General features: G+C 41.5%; 1 protein-coding gene across 3 annotated transcripts; it reads left to right on the forward strand.

Annotated features, from left to right (window-relative positions):
- Positions 1 to 500: 500 nt before the first annotated feature.
- Positions 501 to 21,416, forward strand: msrb3 (methionine sulfoxide reductase B3). Of its 3 annotated transcripts, XM_083934811.1 has the most exons (8): positions 643 to 668; positions 7,140 to 7,255; positions 7,753 to 7,902; positions 13,032 to 13,140; positions 14,627 to 14,704; positions 14,812 to 14,840; positions 19,224 to 19,321; positions 20,733 to 21,416. In XM_083934811.1, exons 3-8 carry the CDS (start codon positions 7,827 to 7,829, stop codon positions 20,922 to 20,924), a joined length of 582 nt encoding a protein of 193 aa, XP_083790937.1. In that variant the 5' UTR covers positions 643 to 668; positions 7,140 to 7,255; positions 7,753 to 7,826; the 3' UTR covers positions 20,925 to 21,416. The 3 variants fall into 3 exon arrangements, with proteins under 3 accessions (XP_083790936.1, XP_083790938.1, XP_083790937.1); XM_083934810.1 differs by lacking the exon at positions 7,753 to 7,902 and having other exon boundaries at positions 501 to 668; XM_083934812.1 differs by lacking the exon at positions 7,140 to 7,255 and having other exon boundaries at positions 539 to 668.
- Positions 21,417 to 22,218: the final 802 nt, after the last annotated feature.

Raw genomic sequence — 22,218 nt, forward strand, 5'->3', positions numbered from 1 at the left:
TTTCAATATCAATATCATATTTTAGTAGGCACATATTCAAACAAAGATATCGGTCATTTTTTGTTTATATTAACAGTAAAAAAAAGGGTTGTATATGTTTTCCTATAAAACATTGTATGTCTTAATTTATATGTCACAATATTACATCAATAGAGCTCCAGACCATATAGTTTGAGTACCTCCCACCTAAAGTCATCCAGAGATAACCGAGGCCCCTGCCATGTATTGGTCTGTGTCTGCGCTTACAGAGGTGCTCTGTCAATATCTATGACAGAATATACTGTATCATATACTGTATCATTGTGTTCCTCAGCATGTACTAAGTCTTATATACATGGTCAACGTGTATAGGGTATTCCGGGTTCCTTCAGTTTATTCCGTAACAAGAGAGAGATCGGTACTTGCACTCGTGGCTGGCTGTTAGACGGGTTACGTCCACGGTTACATCATGCTGTGACGGGGCTGGGGCCCTGGCCATAATTGGAGATGTGCAGGCACTGTTATTCCACCCGCGCACACACATACACACACAGCGTGTTGGTCAGCGGGACCATAGCAGGACACGGAGTGTTAGCAGGTACGTCTCGTGTGCTCACCCACCGGTAAATGAACTCTGGCGACACTACGCTTCACTGTCGCCGTCGCCATCCTGCTGCTGCTTCTCCCAGGTCAGTTATGAGGCTGTCTGTTGTATTTAGTTGCCTTTCTTTCTTACGCTTATGAAGGGAGCGACAGTTACAGTTAGCATACACCGTGACATGGCAAATGTTGGGGTGTGTTCTGTTGAGGAATAGGGCCACACAACAATGAAGTTCAACGGGTTTGGAAAAGCGCCGAACAAACCTGAGAATTGAGCCTTTTCAGTTAGCATACAGTTATTTTAGGCTCTGTGTTGACAAGAAGGGATTACGGAGGGGCTGCTACAACGCTACAGAACGCAATGTAGTACAGTGTAACATTACTGTAACTCTGACTTTCCCAAGGTAGCGTTCCAACATCTGAGTAGACATGACGAGTGGCAGACATGAGGAATGTTGTCGTCTGCTCTGGGTCGGAGACAACACTCCCTGTGTCAACATGGCGCAGCCACTTAGTAGCTGCTCATCACACAGCCGCGGGCCTCGCTACTTCACAAAGTAATGCGGGTGTTCTGACCAATTATGTTTCCTTGTCGAAAACTTTTCACTAAGCCTATGTGTAGCCTACTTCCGCCAGTGTTATGGCATTCTATTAAGAGGAGTAGCCCAAGTACTGTAGGAATATATGGTAACTGTTTCAATAGACCAAACCCCCTATCATGTAATGCCACCACGCATGTGCAGAAGTATACAGACCTTTTCAAAGATGTAAACAAAAACATTCTAAATGTGTCCTAGGTTAAATCCTGTCGCAGTGAATTTGAATGACATTAGCTGACAGGAAGTGAACAAGGGCACGGGTTGTCGACTGGCAACGGAATTCCGTTGAAAAGGGCCGTTCAGTCTGACGTAACACCCTTTCAAAATACGATTTCCGGGTCCAAATGCTCCGTTGAAACTAAACGGACACAACGGCCGGACATGTCAACAATTACGATCACCTCTTTGGTCAGTTAGACTCTTTTTTTAATGGATAAGACGGAGGTAAAATGACAATTACATAGTTTTTAACAAAAAAATTCAGATCTGTTCAAACAACGGGGAACACGGCACTGCACGTTGTAGAAATACAAGTCCCGGAATGGCTTGGACCTGGAAATCGTATTTTGAAAGCACGTTACGCCACTTCTTCACAGCCAGATAGATATGGAGCACATGTCGACAGGACCTGTTTCAGGCCTATTACATGCTATTCTTAATTTATGTTGTTATACCTTTTTATAATGACATATAGTGAGGTCAGACAGCAACAGTTCGACCTGCTATATTCACTCAGTCAAAGGCTTCTAACAAAGTGTAATCGTTTCATTCCTCTGTCCGTTTAGTATGTGTCATCTCACATGAGCCGAAGTGTCAGGAACTCTCACACCTTCAAACTAAGTCTTTGTTGTTATTAAAGTTCAGAGATAAACTAGACAAGCACTGCAGCCCCTCCTGGCTTTAGTTCTGCTGCTGCCAGCACCACAATCTTTTTCATCGTTTGGCTGACCTCATTCTGCATTTCGCAGAGTTGCAAAGCAGTGCACAGACTCCAATTCAGAGAGAGAGCTGAGTGGAGGAAGTCAAAACCTGAAAGTCTCAAAGAGCTTCTTCCCTCAGTGGACAGAGCTGACAGGGGGTTTATAGCACAGTGGAGGTGGCACTGCTCTTTGTCTGCTAGTTAGTGAGTCAGCTTTTTTTTTGGTTTGCAACATATATGTCCATAAGACAGATGTCCTTCCTCCATAGAGCTGGGTCTGTCTGACGTTTCTGCCTGTTATAGGGACGGTTTTCGTTGCCACCGTACTCTACGGGGAAATTGTTGGGTCTATGTAAATCATAAATAAGTCATAGTGTGGTCTTTACCGAGTTTGTAAAATGTCCTGAGATAACTTTTGTTATGATTTGGCACGATAAATAAAATTGAATTAGATTGAATTAAGAGTGTACTATAGGATTGACTGTTATAATGTAATGGAGTGTGTTGAACTAAAGCAGGAGGCAAGGCACTTTGTGAAGTATGGTACCAAACTGAAAAATATGTTCGATTTACGAGATGCCGATTTAAAGAAAATCATATTTACAATTGAGATCCATGTTACGGTTACTTATTTCAAAGGTCACTGGGCTTAGAAGAGATCTGGACAACATACTGAGGGGGATTGCCTCAGGGAGGAAAGTAGTTTCTGCACTGGCCTGGCCTCTCCTGACAGCTTATCCTGCATTACACATCTACCACAGGGACTTGGGAGACTTTTTAAAAAACACAACAGCTTTATCTAAATGTGTAAGATACAAAACTCTCTTTATAAGTTAACATCACACCAAGTAGATTAAAGAAAATGGATCATACCCTGTAATATTTGGGCTGGCAAAACAGTAGGAACACTTGTGCACCTGTTATGGGATTGCCCTTCAGCGAGGAGCTTCTGGAAGGAGGTGACCTTAAGATTCTCTTCTGTTATCTAATGTAGTGCCAAAGGAAAGGGCTGTCTGACAGCAGGTAAAGCTGTGAAACTATTCTAAATACAGCGCACATTTAAACTGGTGACTTTTTAAGGTGACTAAAGTGTGTTATACTGCAGCTGCTGCCTCCGTCCACAGCAGCTCCTGTGTCACCTCCTATCTTCATCAAACTGGGGCCATGCTAAATTTCATCTACTGTAGGTAACACACTGATAATTACCTCATCCAAGCACACTTCAAAAAAGCAGAACTATTCCTCTAAGGCAATACAAAGTGTCTGATTGTCAGTGTTGCTGTCTGGTTCTTTGAGGTTGGCTTGGTGTGTCTGGGCCATTTGAGTAAGTGCTGTGTGTGGCTGATGCTTCCTTTGGCAAAACTGTGTTTTCCTGCAGGATAAATTAGTCACACACTGCTATATAAGGCCATCTTTGCAGAGCTGTTTAGCACAAAGCACCTCTCTCAAACTGAGTGAGATTCCTCTTGGATTTTGTCTCTCTGACTCTGAATATGTGTCTCTCTTGGGTGAATAAGAACCCATGCTGCCACAAAGCATTGATTCAGAGAGATTAACTATAGTCCAACCTTCATCTGGTGATGATCAGACTGCACACAGGCACGTCAATTAAATCTATTAAAGCAAGGTCTGTCTGTCTGTCTGTCTGTCTGTCTGTCTGTCTGTCTGTCTGTCTGTCTGTCTGTCTGTCTGTCTGTCTGTCTGTCTGTCTGTCTGTCTGTCTGTCTGTCTGTCTGTCTGTCTGTCTGTCTGTGTCAGTGACTCAAATATCTGGAGATCAGGCTCAGACTGACCTATTTTCAACATGGCTTCTGCATGGTACAATTGTGTTTGGACCAAAAATGCCAAAGATTTCATTTTTTATATTGTAAAATTTGCAGCTTTCTCCACCATAGCCACGCCTCCTGGATTCAGACACATGATTCATGCACACTGCACACAGCTTCCACTGCTGCCTATAGATATCTTTGTCATTAGACGGGTCATTTGAGGTAATATGGCCCACATATGTGCTTTCACAACACAGTCTGAGTGCAATGCCAGACAGGTAGAAGTCAGGGAAAGTTGCCTGTCTGTCCTCTCTGGTTCTGACCATCATGATCTTACTCTTTTTAGTATTGAACTGTATGTCAAAATCAGCACCATTCTGTGTGCATACTTTCAGCAGCTGCTGGAGAGCAGCACTATATGGACTAAAGATGACCAAGTCATCAGCATATGTAAGGTGATTAATTACTGAGTCAGCCCTACAGCCTGTATCACGTGCATTTAAAAACAGAGACAAATCATTCATATACAGTTGTGTTCAAAATAATAGCAGTCCCACATCACTAGCAAGATAAATGACTGTTTTTGTTAGAATTTCAACTTCTACACTGCAAGTAAGTTTCTAGAAGCTTCAGTAAAGGTATAGAAAACCAACAGACCCAACAGGCATGACGTACAGGCTACTGATTCTGTGAAACTGAATCATTTACTGAAGGGGGGGGGGGGGGTTTCAAAAAAATAGCAGTGCTGAGTTCAATTAGTGAGGTCATTGATTATGTTAAAAAAAAGGTGTTAAACAGGTGGCCCTTATTTAAGGATCAAGGCAACTGACTGCATATATGCTGGCTGTGCATTTGTCCTTGAAAAACAGAGCAGAATGGGTCGTTCAAGACACTGTTCAGGAGAGCGTTCTTTGATTAAAAAATTAATAAAAGAGGGGAAAACATACAAAGAAGTGCAGAAAAGTATAGGCTGTTCAGCTAAAATGATAGCAAATGCTTTAAAATGGCAGCCAAAACCAGAGAGGCGAGGAAGAAAAAGAAAAACGACTATGCGAATGGATTGGAGAATAACCAAAATGGTAAAGGCTCAGCCAATGATCAGCTCCAGGAGGATCAAAGAAGAGCTAAGATTGACTGTGAGTACTGTAACAATCAGACGACGTCTATGTGAAGCCAAGCTACCAGCAAGAAGCCCCCGCAAAGTCCCAATGTTAAAAAAAAGACATGTACGGAAGCGGTTACAATTTGCCGAAGAACACATTGACTGGCCTAAAAAGAAATGGCATAATATTTTGTGGACTGATGAGAGTAATATTGTTCTTATTGGGTCTGAGGGCCATAGACAGTTTGTCAGACGTCCTGCAAACACTGAATTCAAGCCACAGTACACAGTGAAGACGGTGAAGCATGGTGGTGCAAGCATCATGATATGGGGATGTTTCTCGTACTATGGTGTTGGTCCTATTTATCGCATACCAGGGATCATGGATCAGTTTGGGTACATCAGAATACTGGAAGAAGTCATGTTGCCGTATGCTGAAGAAGAAATGCCCTGAAATGGGTGTTTCAACAAGACAATGACCCAAAACACAGCAGCAAGCGAGCAAAATCATGGTTCCAGACAAACAGAATTCAAGTAATGGAGTGGCCAGCACAATCCCCGGACCTTAATCCCATTGAAAACTTGTGGGCTGACATAAAAAATGCTGTTCATGAGGCAAAACCAAGAAATACAGAGGAATTGTGGAACGTAGTACAATTGTCCTGGGCTGCAATACCTGTTGACCGGTGCCAGAAGTTGGTCGACTCCATGTGCCACAGATGTGAAGCAGTTATCACAAACCATGGTTATGCAACTAAATATTAGTTTATGAATCTCAGGAAAGTTTAATCTTCAAGCCTTTCTTAGTTTATGCAGTACATTTTGGAGTTTTGTGAAGAAAGATGTCAACACTGCTATTTTTTTGATTTCTACTTTTTTGATTTATATATACTTTCTGTCAAATATTATCAAATTCAATTACTTTTTTCCACTTTTCTGGCTTTGAAATAGAATGTGCAGTGTCCCCTATGCATTTGTGTTCATTAAAATACAATTTATTTGAAGAATTTTGAGGTTTACTCACCTTTTTAAACACACTGCTATTATTATGAACATAACTGTACACATTCAAAAGTAAAGGAGACAAAATTCCACTCTTGTGGGCACCATTGGTCACATGGAAGGGAGCAGATGTTACATCCCCCATCTTACTCTCATTGTCTGATGAGAGAACAAATAAACCAAGATTCGGGGACCCAACTTTAGATCATTTAGATCGAATTCTTTAGAAGCATCAATGAACATGGTGGAATTTTGTCTCTTATATTTATCTAAAATTTCCTTTAGTGAGAAAAGACATAAATCAGTGCCAGGCTTTGGCTTAAGGCCAAACTGGTTGTCAGTAGTCTGGACATACCTCTCAAGTCTACTCAGTAGAACAGTCTCTAGCACTTTGGACATGACACTAGCCAACGCTATTGGTCAATAGTTATCTGAGCTGTTCAGCTTCCCCACTTTATCCTTGATAACTGCTACCAGCACAACAGAGAGCACAGAATCAGGCAACACTCCATGTACAAAGAAACCTGTCCAGCATAAAGCCACCAGTGGGCCCCTTCTTACTGGCAAGTTTAATATGTGCAGCTGTAATATTACCCAGACCCCAGGCCTTATTATCTCTCAATGTCAATATTGCTTCATGGTCCTCAGCAGAAGTGACAATACAATCATCATTCTACCCAAAGCAATTTCAGTTAAAAGTATATATAGTATATAGTGCTGGTCACAAATGAGAATATTCGTAAGCTTAATCATCATTATACTCATTATTATCCACTACAAACAGATTACTTTTTACACAGTTTAACAGTTCACGATACTGTTTCCACCATAACTGCGACATTTCATCAGGACCACTCACACCATCTATATTTGATGGAAGAGATGTCTTGCAATTATTAATAGACTCAATTATTAATCGTTTTTCATTCACATTATTGTTTTGCAGCTTCCTGAGAGTGTTTATTCGTTGGTCATCGTTTGTCATGAATACAGAACATGTTGCTTTCTAGAAATGCTAAAGATATTTATCTCTAGAAATAAGCAGATGTAGCGTTAGTAATGTTTTAACTCATAAATCCCAGCCTTTCTCTCTCTCTCTCTCTCTCTCTCTCTTTCCCTCTCTCTCTCCCTCTCTCTCTCTCTCTCTCTCTGTCTCTCCCTCTCTTCAGTGTGACTGTGTGTCTCATGGCTGTCCTCAGACGTGGGCTTTTCGTTGCGCTGCATCATACCCTTGGGCAAGGCAGCAATTCTATCTGCCAGATCGCACTGCCTGCTGCTCTTCTAGGTAGAGTAACCTGTTAGTTTTGGCGTTAACATGTCGGTGTGTGACTGTTGCCTTTCTCTCTCTCTCTCTCTCTCTCTCTCTCTCTCTCCCCCTCTCTGTCTTTGCCACTCTCTGCTCCTCTCCCTCTGTTTGTCTGCAGAGTTCACTCTTTATTCTGTTGGTTCTTGTGCACAGGACAGGGGAAAGGTCATGGATGTAGAAAAAGAAGCCGTGGGAACAAGGGGGAGGGGTGTATTTGTTTGGGTGCTGACTTCATAAACTACACTGGATATGTGCATTGTAATGAATTAATTAGTCACAAGGTGTTAATGTGTTTTTGTTTTTCTAGGTGTGTGTCCACGTTCCTTCTGCCAGTTAACCAGTGTCCTTCACTCTGAATTAACAGTGGGAATCCAAACACATCCTGAGCCACCACTTTTATTCCACATCTCGTCTTCTGTGCTGTTCATTATGTTGACCTGTGTTGTTTCTCCCTCTGTCTGCTCCCCTTCATCCAGCCTAGTCCTTGGTTGTAGGCCTGCTGTGAGGTCTTTGGTTCTACTGGTGGGTGGAGTGCCTCTCTCCAGCAGCCATGTCGGGCTTCAATCTGCTGCATCTAATAACCAAGAGCCAGCCTGTAGCTCTGAGGTCCTGCAGTCTTCCCTCAGGTCCACTGACTGGGTGCTGTGTGCCTGCTGTGCTCTGCCTCTCTAAAGCCTTAACACCTGGCTGGTGTGTCCGCATGTCTTTACTGTCCCGGTCTACGTGTGTTCTGAAAGACTTGAGCTGCTTTTAGTTCTTTTCTTCCATTTGATCGGTCCTCTCAGGGAACGCCGATCAAATCTTTGCAGTGATGTTTGAGAGCTCTTAAAGTGGACCAAATCTGAACAGGGCTGCTTCCTGGACCTCCATTCTTTTGAACTAACAACTGATTTGTATTTGCTATTGTATCAGAAACGACCAGGTACTGCAGTTACAGCACTGAATGCTCAGTGGTTTACTCATTGTGTGATCAGATATTGCCTCATTTTAAAGTCTTATTTAGTTAGTTTTATTTTATACTGATAATCTGTTTATGGGAGATTTAAAATAACAAATCCTATAAAAAATAAAGTGAAATACAATGCACATTCTTATATGTATTTGCATTTATGTATGCATTTAGCATCAACATTTGATACCTTAAAAGGCACTTTATTTTTCCTATTATTTTTCATAACTGAGTGTAATAGTGTTCTTAACTTGTGTTTCATTGTGACATGAATTCAAAAAACAAAGTCACACTTCAGAGTTGTCCAGTAGAGAGCAGCATAGACCTGTAAATACGAAATACAAAGCACCGGCGCTGTATAAATGCAAATATAAAGTCCATTTACCCATACCATCATTAGTTTTCATCACGGTTTATTAAATGAAGGCAGAGACATGACCGCATAACACATGCAGTGTAATGATGTAGTGCGATGTTTGAAGGTTACAGCAGATGGAGCTCTTTGGGTGCACTTGGCCTGACAGAACTTTTTGGGTACGCTCAAATGAAGGGCGGCTGATATATCTTTATTTTTCATTTAGAATATTTCCTGACCTAAGGCCAACTACAGACGCCTCAGTGAAATGACTCAATCATTCCCATCTATGATTGGGCCTCTCAAAAAGTGCAGACCAGATTTGACCGCACATGGGGGTGGAACTATTGGCGGAGCTTAGGGCTCACAGACATGCTGAATTTTTTTGTGCCCTTAAAATCCATTGTTCTTAATGTAAACGTGCACAGGGCGCATTCATCTGCGAGTACAGCACTGTCTTGGCGGGCAAGTGCCTATTCTTTGCCTTTTCCATTTTACACGGTAAAAGACGCAGCGCGTATGTCCACCCTCTGGACTGTAGGACTGAGCCCCCGGGTACTTCAGTCGTACTTACTGTGACGTGTTCACTGTCATCACGTCAAGTTTGTAAAAGCAAGATATTAGTCTGTCATTGCCAGGCCTGTCTCCACAGTGAGGCGTCAGTGCTGTTTCACTAGTTACTGTGCAAATGTGCATGACTAAGTGCAATACATGACATCTGTGTTGCAATGAATTGTGGGTAATTAGTGAAGTCTGGTGAAGTCTGCACCTCAAGCGGACTCTCTGGAAGTCTGCGGTAAATTAGCTGAAAGTGTAATTTCAGCGCAAAATCATCCCATGGTCTTTTTCGGCACTTGCATACATCAAATAAGCCGACAACACAGTTTTTTTGTGTATGAACTATTAATGGCGCTAACAGCAGGATGTGGCTAACACTGAATAGCTCGGGGCAGTACGGTGAAGGCATTAAAACGTCTTTTTTAACCACTAATACTGCTGAAAATAACAGCAAACCTCTGCAGCAGCATGAGAAGAGCCCTTACACAGAAAACAAAGCACCAACAATGTAGTTAGAGAACTACTACTATTAAAAAAGTGTTTAAAGACTTACCTACTTGCCCCTGTACCAGCTCCTCTCACAGTAAAGTGGAATACCAAATGCAATCCAAAAGGAGGATTTTACAAAGGAATTACACTTTAAGGTCCCTAATATCCACAAGTGGGCAAGTAAGCAAGCTGATGACAGACTGCCGTGCTCATTAAACCGTTTCCTTGTACATTTAGTCTGGTTTGTGACTGGCTGTTGGCAGTTATAAGGAATCGTCGGTTATGGAGTCAACTAAACTAACTAGAAGTGTAGAAGGAAATCTTTGCTAATTAGGCCTCTACTTACAGTAAGACGTTTTGATTGAACAGTTTATTGTTTTGTATTTTGGCATGGAAAGTGCTTTTTAGAAAAAGAAATCTCTATTATTGGCAGATATATGCTGCTCTCTGCTGGACAACTCTGGAGTGTAATATACCTCTTTTCTGGGCTTCTAAAGGCACATACTATTTTGTATTATACGTATTTCACTTCACTTTTTTCTTTGAATTCTTTTCATTTTGGCATTTTACATCTTCCATAACTATATGCCTATATTTATACCAAATTTAAGGGTACAGTATTTGTGGTTTTGCATGCTTTAGCACATTAACTACAATTGACTCTTTGACCATTGTGTTTTACACGCTTTATAGTATTCCAGGGGTCCATTGAAGTCTACTCATACCTGTACAGTATGAGAATCAACCGAAAAAGTCCCTGATTGGAGATAAAGTGAAATAGTGGTTTCTGAAAGTACAGGGATTTTAGGGTGGGCTTTGCAGCTGCTTCATTCATAAAACATCTACTCTAGTAGTGATTCATGACCGTGTTAGGATCACAGTGGTTACATTCTAAAGCACATGCAGTGTATATATCCATCATACACTAAACAGATGATTTACCGCGGAGACAGATGCTCTTAAAGTGTAATTCCACAAAAAATCAATTCCGCAAAATCATCCCAGGGTCTTTTCGGCACACATCAAATAATCCATTGAGTATTAACGGAGAAATCTGGTAGAGTCGCACAGTTGTCGAACAGCCTGCTGGGACTGAATGGCCATTTCTTTTCTGACACATACAGTGTGAGGTTGTGGCTCAATGATTGGGCCGTACAGTGTGAGCACATAAATCCTGCTTTTTTATCACAGACAATTTACTCAAACAGTATGAGGTGGAATTAAAATACCTTTTCTAAAATTGTACAGTATATGACCAGCTTTAGCTTTGTTTTCCTCCTCTGCATTTCATTCATCACATCCAATGAGCAGCAGTAAATGTCTTTGCAGTGAGACAAAGGTTTATTCTTTCACATGTTTTTGAGATGAAACATGCAGGTACGCAGGCTGCAGAGTGTGTTTACTGCTATGACTATGAGCAGCCCTCGTCCCACTGCAGGATTTTTCATCTTCATGGGTCATTAGATGGCGATGGGCTGAAGGAGCCAAATAGTTCTTCTTACGGGGACTTAAAGATCCACAGAACCTTCGAAAAGCAGCTTAAGATCCAAACATTACTGCGGGGGGGAGGGGTCAAAAAAAGTCCACAGGGTCCTTTTTAAGATGGTTCATATCTCCTTTGAGTCCAGCATCCTTGAGTTTGTAGCTCTTCTCACATGCTGCTGTCACACAGCGGGTCTGTAGTGTGCTAACAGAATAATGAAAGGATTCACGCTTTGCTTCCTTGCAGTTTGCATGCAGCGATTGTTGTGATTTTGTTTAACTTTTCGCTTGATGTTAAAAGGGTTTAACAGTTCACAGCTTCTTTTGGTTTTGGATGAAAATAAGATGTGTGTTAAGCCATGCACAATAAGTGCCAGTTGTCCCTGCAGAGTTAGTGTCAGCATGATGAAGCAGTGAAGATTCACATGAAGTGTGTAAGAGCAGGTGTTCAGACATCAATAGTGGAGCTATGGAATTACCTCAAGATAGGAGTGGGCGATACGTCAAAAATATCACATCACATTTTTTTACAGTAAAATCATGTTGCAAGTTACTGAACAGTGCAACCAAAGTATTTCCGTCCATCCATCATCCTCAACAGTTTGTCCGTAACTTTCGGGGGTCTCGGGGGGCTGGAGCCGACCCCAGCTGACCTTGGGCGTGAGGTGGGGTACACCCCGGACAGGAGGCCACAGTGCTAACCACAACACCACTTTGCTGCCCGTTCAAAGTATTTCCCTATGTAAAAACAGCCCTAAAAGAAAAAATATATAACAAAGCATTAAAGCCAAAGATGAACAGATTTGAATCAGTCTGACACAAAGCTACCTAAAGCTAACCTGTTGCCTCTTCTGGCTGCGGTGTGGCCTTTTCACTGTCAGCACACGACCCACTTTCTATTTTATTCCAGTCGAGCGCGTTGAAAGTGCCGTCGATGGACAAAACAAGAGCTCCACGTTTCACCGTGAAACCTAAATACACATGTTGTTGAAGCTAAACAGGTCAGATTAGGTACATTCTGAAGAAGCTTGGGACTGTGTGTGCGTGTGGCAGCTTTGGGCAGAAGGTGGCCTCTGTGACGTGACGGCCCCGCCTCCTTGTTAAACACATTAGGAGTCTGCTGGTGCACGGGACATTTAGCAGTTTTTCAGGGGCAGATTTTACAGCTTGTTCCACTAATTCTATGAATAAGCGTGGACAGACATTGCGATGCGACGTGATAGTCTTAAACTCGTGTGCGGTTAGGACGTGGTAGTTTAGTTTTCAGCCACCACTTCCTGCTTCTCTCTGAATCAAAAATAATGGTGGATGAGAAATCCTCTTTACTGCCTGTAGTTCACTATGATTGGTTGATTGGCGGGTCTTTAGGGCGGTGCCTGAGGCAGAATAGCCAATAGTGGGATTTGGCTGAGGAAAACCCCCCTGATCGGAGTATAGAACAGCATTGGATAGAATGTTCCCTACAGACGATACTACGATCTCTCTGCTTTGGCAGACCGTCAACACGTTCTGATCCTTCACCCTCTAATATCGTTGTATCGCCCACCCCTACCTCAAGCTCTCTCCTTCAGTTAACTCATAGAAGAAAGAGTCTTTTGTTGGATACGATGTCAAAAATAGTGGAACAAACATGTAGTCATATCTTTTTTTAATGTCCAATACTCTCAGACAAAAATAACTGCTAGTGTGCTACCGTCTTAATGTCTAATTAAAGCACTGTTTATTTTTTATTTTCATTAAGCTATTTTTGGCGCACCTGCTTGTATTTCTATTATGTGTTGAAGCATGATGTTAGGACAGAAGGAGATTTCACGGTAGTGTTTGTAGGAGAATAGCTGGACATTAGAGTATTTCCTGGTGCCATCAGAATGATCAGACCGGCGTTGTTAATATGTTTTTGTCCTCCTCGCTTCCCCCCTCAGGAGCACGTAGGACAAAGAAGACATGGCCAGTGAGCTTCCCTCAGGAGGATCTGAAGAAACGCCTCACACCCATGCAGTACCATGTTACCCAGGAGAGAGGAACTGAGAGGTAGGACGGACCGCTGGAACTAACTGTTGACCATAGTCTGGCTCAACGGATATGCAGGGCTGGGACTATTGATGCCTTCTGAGTTCCAAGTAGGAAATGTAAAGTGAAATGCCCCCGTCCCATGACTGCTCACGGTATAAGTAGTTGAAGCTGTCAGAATACAATGCTTATTCTCACTTCTCACTTCTTTGTGTCTCATTAAATCGGTTGTCCACGCAGTACCGTCCATCTTCTATGTGTGGACATGTACCTACAGTGTTTGTAGGTGCAGAATACCACATAATACGTCGTTATCCACTGGTATTGCTAACAATGGCTAACCTGGCTAGAGTCCCCAAACCCCCTTAAATATAATGCTTTTCCGACTTGTTATTGGAGCGCGGTAAGCTATGGTAACATCACCACACGAATGATCGCAGTCCAGGTCCAGATGACGGAGTTAGCATGCTAATCCTGACAACTAGCCTCCGAGGAGAAGTGAGGGCCAGGGGCTAACTGTCACTTAAGAGGCCAGGCTCCTAATTATTCATAAACTTTAACCTACAATAAAATAAAAACTAGCCTGGACCAAAAAAATTCACCCCCCTCAGTGTTGTCATGGAGATATGACCTAAACATACAGACTAGAATGTTTTTTTTTTCCCAGGCCTTAAACCGGTTTAATGATGCTGTGAAAACAGCCTGTTTAACATGGGGGTCAAAGAGAAACTGCTCTGTTATGAAACCTTCCCCTAGTGGACACTCTGAGAACTGCAGTTTTCGACACTTCCTGATTATATATATACTGTATATAGGCAGGCTTCACCTCTAGGTCACCGACCATCAAATGATATTTGTCTTTTCTTTTAGTAAAAGTCTTACCACACAGTCCACACACACCTTAATATGTTTTGTGTCGTCTTCAGTTCTCTTCCGTGACTTTTTTGCAGAGGCACTGTCGCTGCATCTGGAGCTTAGCCCCGCCCTAGACGATTGTGATTGGTTTAAAGAAATGCAAACAAGCCAGAGTTTCTTTTTTTTCAATGTTTTTGAATAACATGCACACAGTTTTTTTTGGAATGCTTGATATTATTACTGATATTATATATTACACTGTATTTTCTTGAATGCTTATCTACAGTTATGAGCAGAAGCCCCCTCTCACCTCCTATAACACTCTACATGAGTCTTCTGTTTTATCTGTAAGACTCACACTTTTAGAACTTAGTTTGTTCTCTGTGTGGAAATCTGATACCGTCAAGTCACAGTCAGACACGTCCTGGTTATAAATTCAAAATCCTGGCACTCTGCGGAGCGTCTCTCCCGCCTGGTCAGCATTGTCAGCTGAAGGATCATTTACACAAAACACCTTTCAAAGAAAGCATGAGGTTGCTCCCATGAATATGGTCTTTGTTCTTGCACGCTGACAGAAACGTGTTGGAAACACAACAATGACGTCTTTGTTCATCATGCTGAGCCTTTAATTAATACAGCCGCTTTTCCACAGTGCATTCACTGGAGAGTTCACACGTCATAAAGATGATGGGACCTACACTTGTGTTGTCTGCGGGGCCCCGCTGTTCAGGTAAGAACCAGAGAGAGAGAGAGAAAATTGTCTCCACTACAAAATAAAAGAGCAGTGTAAGACAGATAAAACACTTTCTTATTGACATTTTTGTTTCCTTTTTATAGCTCGAGCACTAAATTTGACTCAGGATCAGGTAAGTAGCTCTTTACAGCCTGGTCTGTTGAAGCCTGAAATGCTTTGAATGTGTGTATATAAGTTCTGATATTTTCTAATCATTGACCTCAACTTATTTACTTTATCGTTATGTACATACAGCAAAAACATTTTGTATTTCTTGTATAGGGTTAAGCCTGTGAATGTTCTCATTTGTCCAGGTCATCGTTATCCTCAAAGCAATTTCAGTCAAAAGCAACTGGACTTGGTTATTTGTCTAGGAAGACGTTTCACCTCTCGTCCAAGAGGCTTCATCAGTTAATCAGACCTACTCCTCTGTTTAGCGATGGTTTCTCTACTTTTGCATAGATGGCTTCTTTTACTCCTCTTTCAAACCATCTGTCCTCTCTGTCCAGGATGTGGACATTGTTGTCATAGAATGAGTGGGCTTTCTCCTTGAGATGTAAGTGGACAGCAGTGTTCTGTCCTTGGGATGTACTAGTCTTTGTCTGAGTGTGTTACTGGGTAGTACATCCCAAGGACAGAACACCACACACCAACAAAAGCAATCTGGTTAATGCTGTCCAATGCAACGAGGAATGCAAAGATCTCTACATTGGAGAAACAAAACAACCACTGCATAAACGCACGGCCCAACACAGGAGAGCTAACTCCTCAGTCCTGGACTCTGCTGTCCACTTCCATCTCAAGGAGAAAGCCCACTCCTTTGATGACAACAATGTCCACATCCTGGACAGAGAGGACAGATGGTTTGAAAGAGGAGTAAAAGAAGCCATCTATGCAAAAGTAGAGAAACCATCGCTAAACAGAGGAGGAGGGCTGAGACAGCACTTATCTCCAATTTACAATGCTGCCCTTTCATCCCTTCCCAGGAGATTCAACAATCTAACCTCAAAGAACAACTTTTCACAAATGGCCTCCTGTGACTCCAACGACTGTCACTAAGACTCAATAGATCACTAACCAAGTCCAAACCAACTTCCCACTAACGACTGCCACTCTAACGGCGGTCGTTGGCACTTGGAGCAAAAAGGGTTCCAGTGACATCATCGGCCTTGTGAGAAATTAAATACCTGGATCTCCACACCAGATAGTTGGACCAGTCCCAGCCTGGTCCAGGACCAGTCCCAGTCTGGTCAGATGCGTACATGAACTGATGAAGCCTCTTGGATGAGAGGTGAAACGTCTTCCTAGACAAATAACCAAGTCCAGTTGCTTTTGACTGAAATTGCTTTGAAGGTGTATAGGGTTGACCTCTCCATCGGTTTACTGGTCTACAACATCAAATTTTATTTCCAGTTAAGAGTTTGGCTTCCAACAACTATGAAAACAAGATAAAAAGATAATTGTGCCACATTCCGTTTCACAATGAGGTCTCGTTTTGTCTTGTGTTATAAATCCAGCACACACGTTCCCCTGCAGCGCTGCACTTTCATCTGTGCTCACTGAGGTGTTGACTGGCATATGTTGAATATAGTTTCCCAAAATGTTGAAAATATGTTTTCAGTAATAATAACTTCATTTGTATAGCACCTTTTAAAAACAGCAGTTGACAAGTGATTTGACATAGCAACAATCAAAATACACACACAAATACAGTATAAACAAAACAAATAATAATAATAATAATAGTCAATTGAGGTAGAACATACCCCTAAATTACGCATCATTGTATAAAAGTGTACAGAGGACAAAGGGAATTATTATTAGCTTGTTTGTTTATTAATTGAAGGTTTTTGCAAAGAAAGAAGAACAATGAGATAAAAGGATACAAAGATTTTAGAAAAGAAAATTGGCTGTAGGCACTGCAACATTTTTGATCTAATTTATTGTGGTCTAATTTATTCTTATTATATTATATTTTTTATTTTAATGTATACAGTATTCATTTATATGGTATATATTTTATTTCTACATGTCTTGTGTTTTTAAGTTATATGTTTTTCCGTTGAATTATATTTAAAGTTCAAGAAAATCCACAGTTAAAAAGACAAGTAAAAAAAAAAAAAGTAAGATGTGCATGATGTTTCCAAGGTCGACTAGTAATCATGGTCAATTATTGGAATGCCAACCAAAAAAATATAGATTTTGATTTCTGCCATAATCGAGCAGCCCTAGTTTGGATCGTGTACATGGTGGATCAGCGGCTCTGGTGGGTTTTTTTTATGTATGTCGGTACAGCCATGTTTCGTGCTGCTCCACGTGGTTTTATCTTGGTATAATTATCAGGGTTCGTACGGGTGCTTGAAATCCTTGAAAATGCTTAATGTTAATATTGTGTTTTAAAGGTTTGAAAAGTGCTTGAATTTAGAACCAAGTGCTTGAAAATGCTTGAAGTTGTATCCGCATTTCACGACAAATGGCTACAGAGTCTAAATTAAAACATTTTTAAATTATTATCCTTCTGGTAGTGCGAAACCCAATTTTAGTTGTTTATAGCATAATACCATCTCCTTTAATGGAATTAAAAATAGGTGAAATAATAATTTTCCATATGTATGTATTTGTAGAAATATGGAATTTACCACAGCTGTACGGTGCTGGAAAAGCTTTAAAAATGGACCTTGAAAGTGCTTGAAAAGTGGTTGAATTTACCCTTGGAAAAGCTGTACGAATCCTCAATTATAATGATGGGGCTTTGGATTAATATACACTCCAACAGCTCTAAACCTTGTGAGCAGTGTGTGTGCAGTGTTGTGACGTGATCATGGAGCAGTGAAAACAGTCAGGCAGCAGGGGGCGCTGCCCACCATCCACACACAAGCACAGCCGGTGTCTGTGTTACTTGTCACTCGTCAGTGATGAGGTGGGGTTCCTCTGAAGGAGTCAGAGTAAAGCTGAGCATCTGACTGAAAACATGACACAAACAAATGCTCAGAGCTGGTCTGTCAAACAGGAATGAGGTCAAGCTCATAGTGGGCAACAAGGGAACACTGTGAAGTAATGTATAAAAATCACACCTGCCTCAATCTACAACCAACTCAATCCATATCATATTACCTTCAGTCATAAATACATACCATACCTCCCCCCTGTACACGTCAAACGTAAGATCACATATATTTTACACACACCATTCTTGATTTCTGACCTCTCTTTAATATTCCCTAGCACAAAACAGGTGTAAATGTAAGGAAGAAAAAACAAACTCTACAAATTTAAATAATTAAGCAACCAAAAAGCCACTTATGTAAATAAAAAATAAATGAGTACAAATTGAAATATTTTACTGTCTGTCCATTGCATTATGTTGGGGTGTGTGTGTGTGTGTGGCTTCAACCAATTGACTGGGATCATTTCCTTTGCTATCAAGAGCAGGACTCTCAGTAAGTAGCTACAGTCTCTGTCTATCAGAGCTTCAGGTAGTATCCCAAGAAGATGGGGTGTTAAAGTAACGCATCTTCACTTTCCAGTCAAACTCCCGATCATCATCTATTATTACATTTGCTTGCAATTCCCATATTTCTTTAACATTCATATCGTTGTCGTTGGATTCATATTGTAGTGCTTTATATATTTTTGAAACCAGCCCTTTTTTGACTCTTCCTCTGTAAATGCCATGAGCAGTTCTTTGACCTCGGCGGATTCTTTGCTTATTCTTCCCCATTCGCTGTTTCTGGAGGTCGCGTGCTGGGAAATCTTTTAATGCAGTTATTTCATTAAACAAAACTGAGAGCCGACATCCACGCAGGCAGCTTTGAGGCTGCTTAGAGCTCAAATCAGTATACAATGACAATGCTAAAGTTTAGGAGGTACCATGATAACATGGTAAAATTGATAGTTTGACATGCAAACATGTGCTACATAGCACTAAACACAAAGAACTGCTGAGGCTGATAGGAATGTCATTAGTTTTTCAGCTGTTTGGTCATAAACCAAAGTATTAGACAAACTGAAATCTTGACTTGATGGTGCTAGAGGATAAATCTGAGGATCCCCAGAGTTATTTAGTTCAAGAGTTTTATTTGTTATTGGTTGTGCCCGTGTAGCCATAAAAAACAACAATAGAGGGCAAGACACGCAAGATAAACAGCCACACATACATAATCACACATAATGAATAATAAAAATATGAGAGTAAAAGGCCAACTCATGAAGTATTTAAAGGCGGCCATTTTGAAAATCCAAGATGGCCACCATATTGAGCTTAAAATTTTCTGATTCTTCATACTCTAAGTTTTCCAAAAATAAATAGTTTTCATAATCGCCCCAAAACTGAAAGAAATTCCACAAGGACACTGAGGAGATAGAATGGATTCTACCTTCTTCAACAACTGTTCCATGTACACGTCAGGTAGATTTCTCTGCTAGGTACATCATCAGGGAGCCATGAATATCTGTACCACATTACCTCTGCATGTCACTGCACCTGTGTGCTAACATGATCCTGTCATGTGTTCAGGTTGGCCCTCCTTCTTTGACCTTGTGAAGGACGAGTCTGTCGATGTGGCAGATGATTTCTCCTATGGGATGCACAGAGTGGAGACTACCTGCAGCCAGGTACACTAGAAACACTGCATGACACACTAACAGCATCTGTTGTTCACTCCTTCAGCACAGAGTCACAGAGAGAAGAACATCAAAAGCGCACCAGCTTTCCACCAGCATTCACATGACAATGAAATTCTTGTTAAGTTTAGGTCATAAAACCCGCCCCCTCATGTCCCCCCAGTGGATGGGACATGGGACACACTATAAACTCATATAAATTCTTCCAAAGACATTTCTTTCAATATAGGTGGTGTTTACTAGCTGAACTGCTGATGTGTTGAAAGTTTCTGATACATTTGATTTTAATTTGTCATTGAATACTACAAAAAGCATGTGGAACTGTGATTTACTCGCAATTGGTTGGGCGCCCGGTCCTTAATGCACAGACTCTGGTTGTAAAACTACACATGGTGGTGCTAGTATCCAGGATATATTGGCTTCACTTTAGTACAGTGGGAAGAACTGGTGTCGTCCATTATGGATCTGACCCAGAGACACTGCAGTCGAAATGAGTCATTTTTATGCATTAAACGTGTAACTTCTAATAAAAGTTTGACTCACTGCCCTCAACTGTTTAGCACTTACACTGCTGCTCAAGTGTAATTCAACAAAATCTTCCTATGGTCGTTTTCGGCACTTACACACATCAAATAAGACAGTTTTTCCGTGTTACAACTGTTAAAACGAGAAATCCGGGAGAGTTGCTAACAGTCGGACGTGGCTAACACTGATTAGCTCGGGGCAGTACGGTGAAGGCATTCAAACATCTTCTTTCACCACTAATACTGCTGAAAATAACAGCAAACTTCTGCAGCAGCATGAGAAGAGTCCCTACACAGAAAACAAAGCACCATTGGGCTCCTTCCTTTGGGATTGACTTTGGTAATCCACTTGAATGGACTTTACTATGAGAGGAGCTGGTACAGGGGCCAGTAGGTAAGTCTTTAAAACACTCTTTTAATAAACTCTGGGTTCACTAACTACGTTGTTGGTGCTTTGTTTTCTGTGTAGGCACTCTTCTCATGCTGCTGCAGAGGTTTGCTGTTATTCTGAGCAGTATTAGTGGTTAAAAAGGCGTTTTAATAGATTCACTGTGCAGCCCCAAGTTAATCAGTGTTAGCCACGTCAAGCTGTTAGCGACTCTGCCGGATATATATAAAAAAAAATGTCTTGATGGCTTATTTGATGTGTGTAAGTGTGGAAAAAGACCACGGGATGATTTTGCACCGGAATTCCACTTTAATATTCTTGTCTGTAGAGGCACAAACAGCTCACAGCATATGATCCAAACTACTGTGTGTCACTGAGCAGCCAAGGCACTAACAGGATCACAAATGGACTTGCTTACAATGTAGAACATCTGAAACTTGTTACTAAAATTCCACAGCGTTCCAAATCAATCTTTCCCATCGTGTTTCAGTGTGGAGCTCACCTGGGACACCTGTTTGAGGATGGACCAAGGCCCACAGGAAAACGCTACTGCATTAACTCAGCCTCACTGGGTTTCCAGCCCAAAGATGCAGCCAGCTCCAGCTCCAGCTCCAGCTCCAGCTCCGCGGCCGAGGGTGGAGCTGCCAGCAGCTCAGTGAGCGATGGGAAGACGGAGCTCTGAAAGAGACTCATGAACCACAGCAGTATGACAACTGTGTCTGCGTAGGGAGAGTTCACATCCATCAGATAGTTTTTGAATATAATGTAAAGAGTAGGTGAAGGTGCTCAGGCTTCAGACACAGACCAGAGAAATGCTCTCATGTGTAAAGTGCACGCTTCCAAAACAGTCACAGCCGAAGCTGCACTACGACTCACTGTTTCAGCTGATTGCCTTAAAGGGAACTTGTTTTTCCCCTAATTCCCTTTAATTTCCTCGGTGTGCTCATTTAACATGGATGAAGTGCTGTGTAGTAGTAGACACACGTAAAATAGAGTTTTTTTATATTCTAACTACAACATATTTTATTAGAGTATATTTTTGAAGTGGTATTTGATACTGAGAGGATGATCTGATGAAATCAAATATGCAAGTGCTGCTGTGTCAGCACACTGTGACAGATGGCATCTTAATTTGGACAAATAAAGTGCTGTGGTCTTTAGATCACTTCCTTAATCTGTTCCTTCAGTTCTTTACACTAGGAGATATTTTCAGCTTGTGTTCACAGCTTGCATAAAACAGTACTGAATGAATAAAATATCTGGAAAACTACGACTTTCTCCCCTGTTTTTGAAATCAAAACAGATATGTACAAGTCAAGGTGCTCCTACGCAAAGTGGACCACACCACACCACATCAGGATCAGGGGACTGAAGTCTGAAGTTCGTCTGCCTGCTGCTAACACCAGATCATAATTAAGGCGTGAGATAAACGCCTGCCTCCCGTTCACTTCCATTCTGTGCGAGCAATGGTGTGAATAGCACATACTCTTCTGGTGGCAAAGCAAATTTGCGAGGACTTTGACCAGCACGATGGTCTGTCCGCTGCATTCACGTGTGTGTGACCGTGCCTTTAGAGCTGCACCCTGTGGTGTCAACATAGCTGCACATGATTGCTGAGACAAATAGAAATCAATAAAACAACCAGTGGAACCATCCGACCCTCTCATTCGTTGGCCAACACAGGCCGAGTCATAGCAGATAAACGGGTATTCACTATCAAATTCTACCAAATGTCTTTATTGTCTTTTTTAATTACAATACAAAGATACAGAACAAAACATATCAGCAGGCACATCAGTAAATATACAAATAAAAAGTAAATATGTGGACATTAGTGGTATATTTGTGGTTTGGCACCAGACTGTCACTCCTCATGGTTTAAAAACAAAAGGAAAGAGTATAAAACATTGTGCAGGCGTCTGCATACACAGGTGAACTGCAGTGTGAGTGTTCCCTTATTTCACACTGTGATCAGT

This window comes from Echiichthys vipera (genome assembly GCF_963691815.1).
Source record: "Echiichthys vipera genome assembly, chromosome: 20".
Classification (NCBI taxonomy): Eukaryota; Metazoa; Chordata; class Actinopteri; order Perciformes; family Trachinidae; genus Echiichthys; species Echiichthys vipera.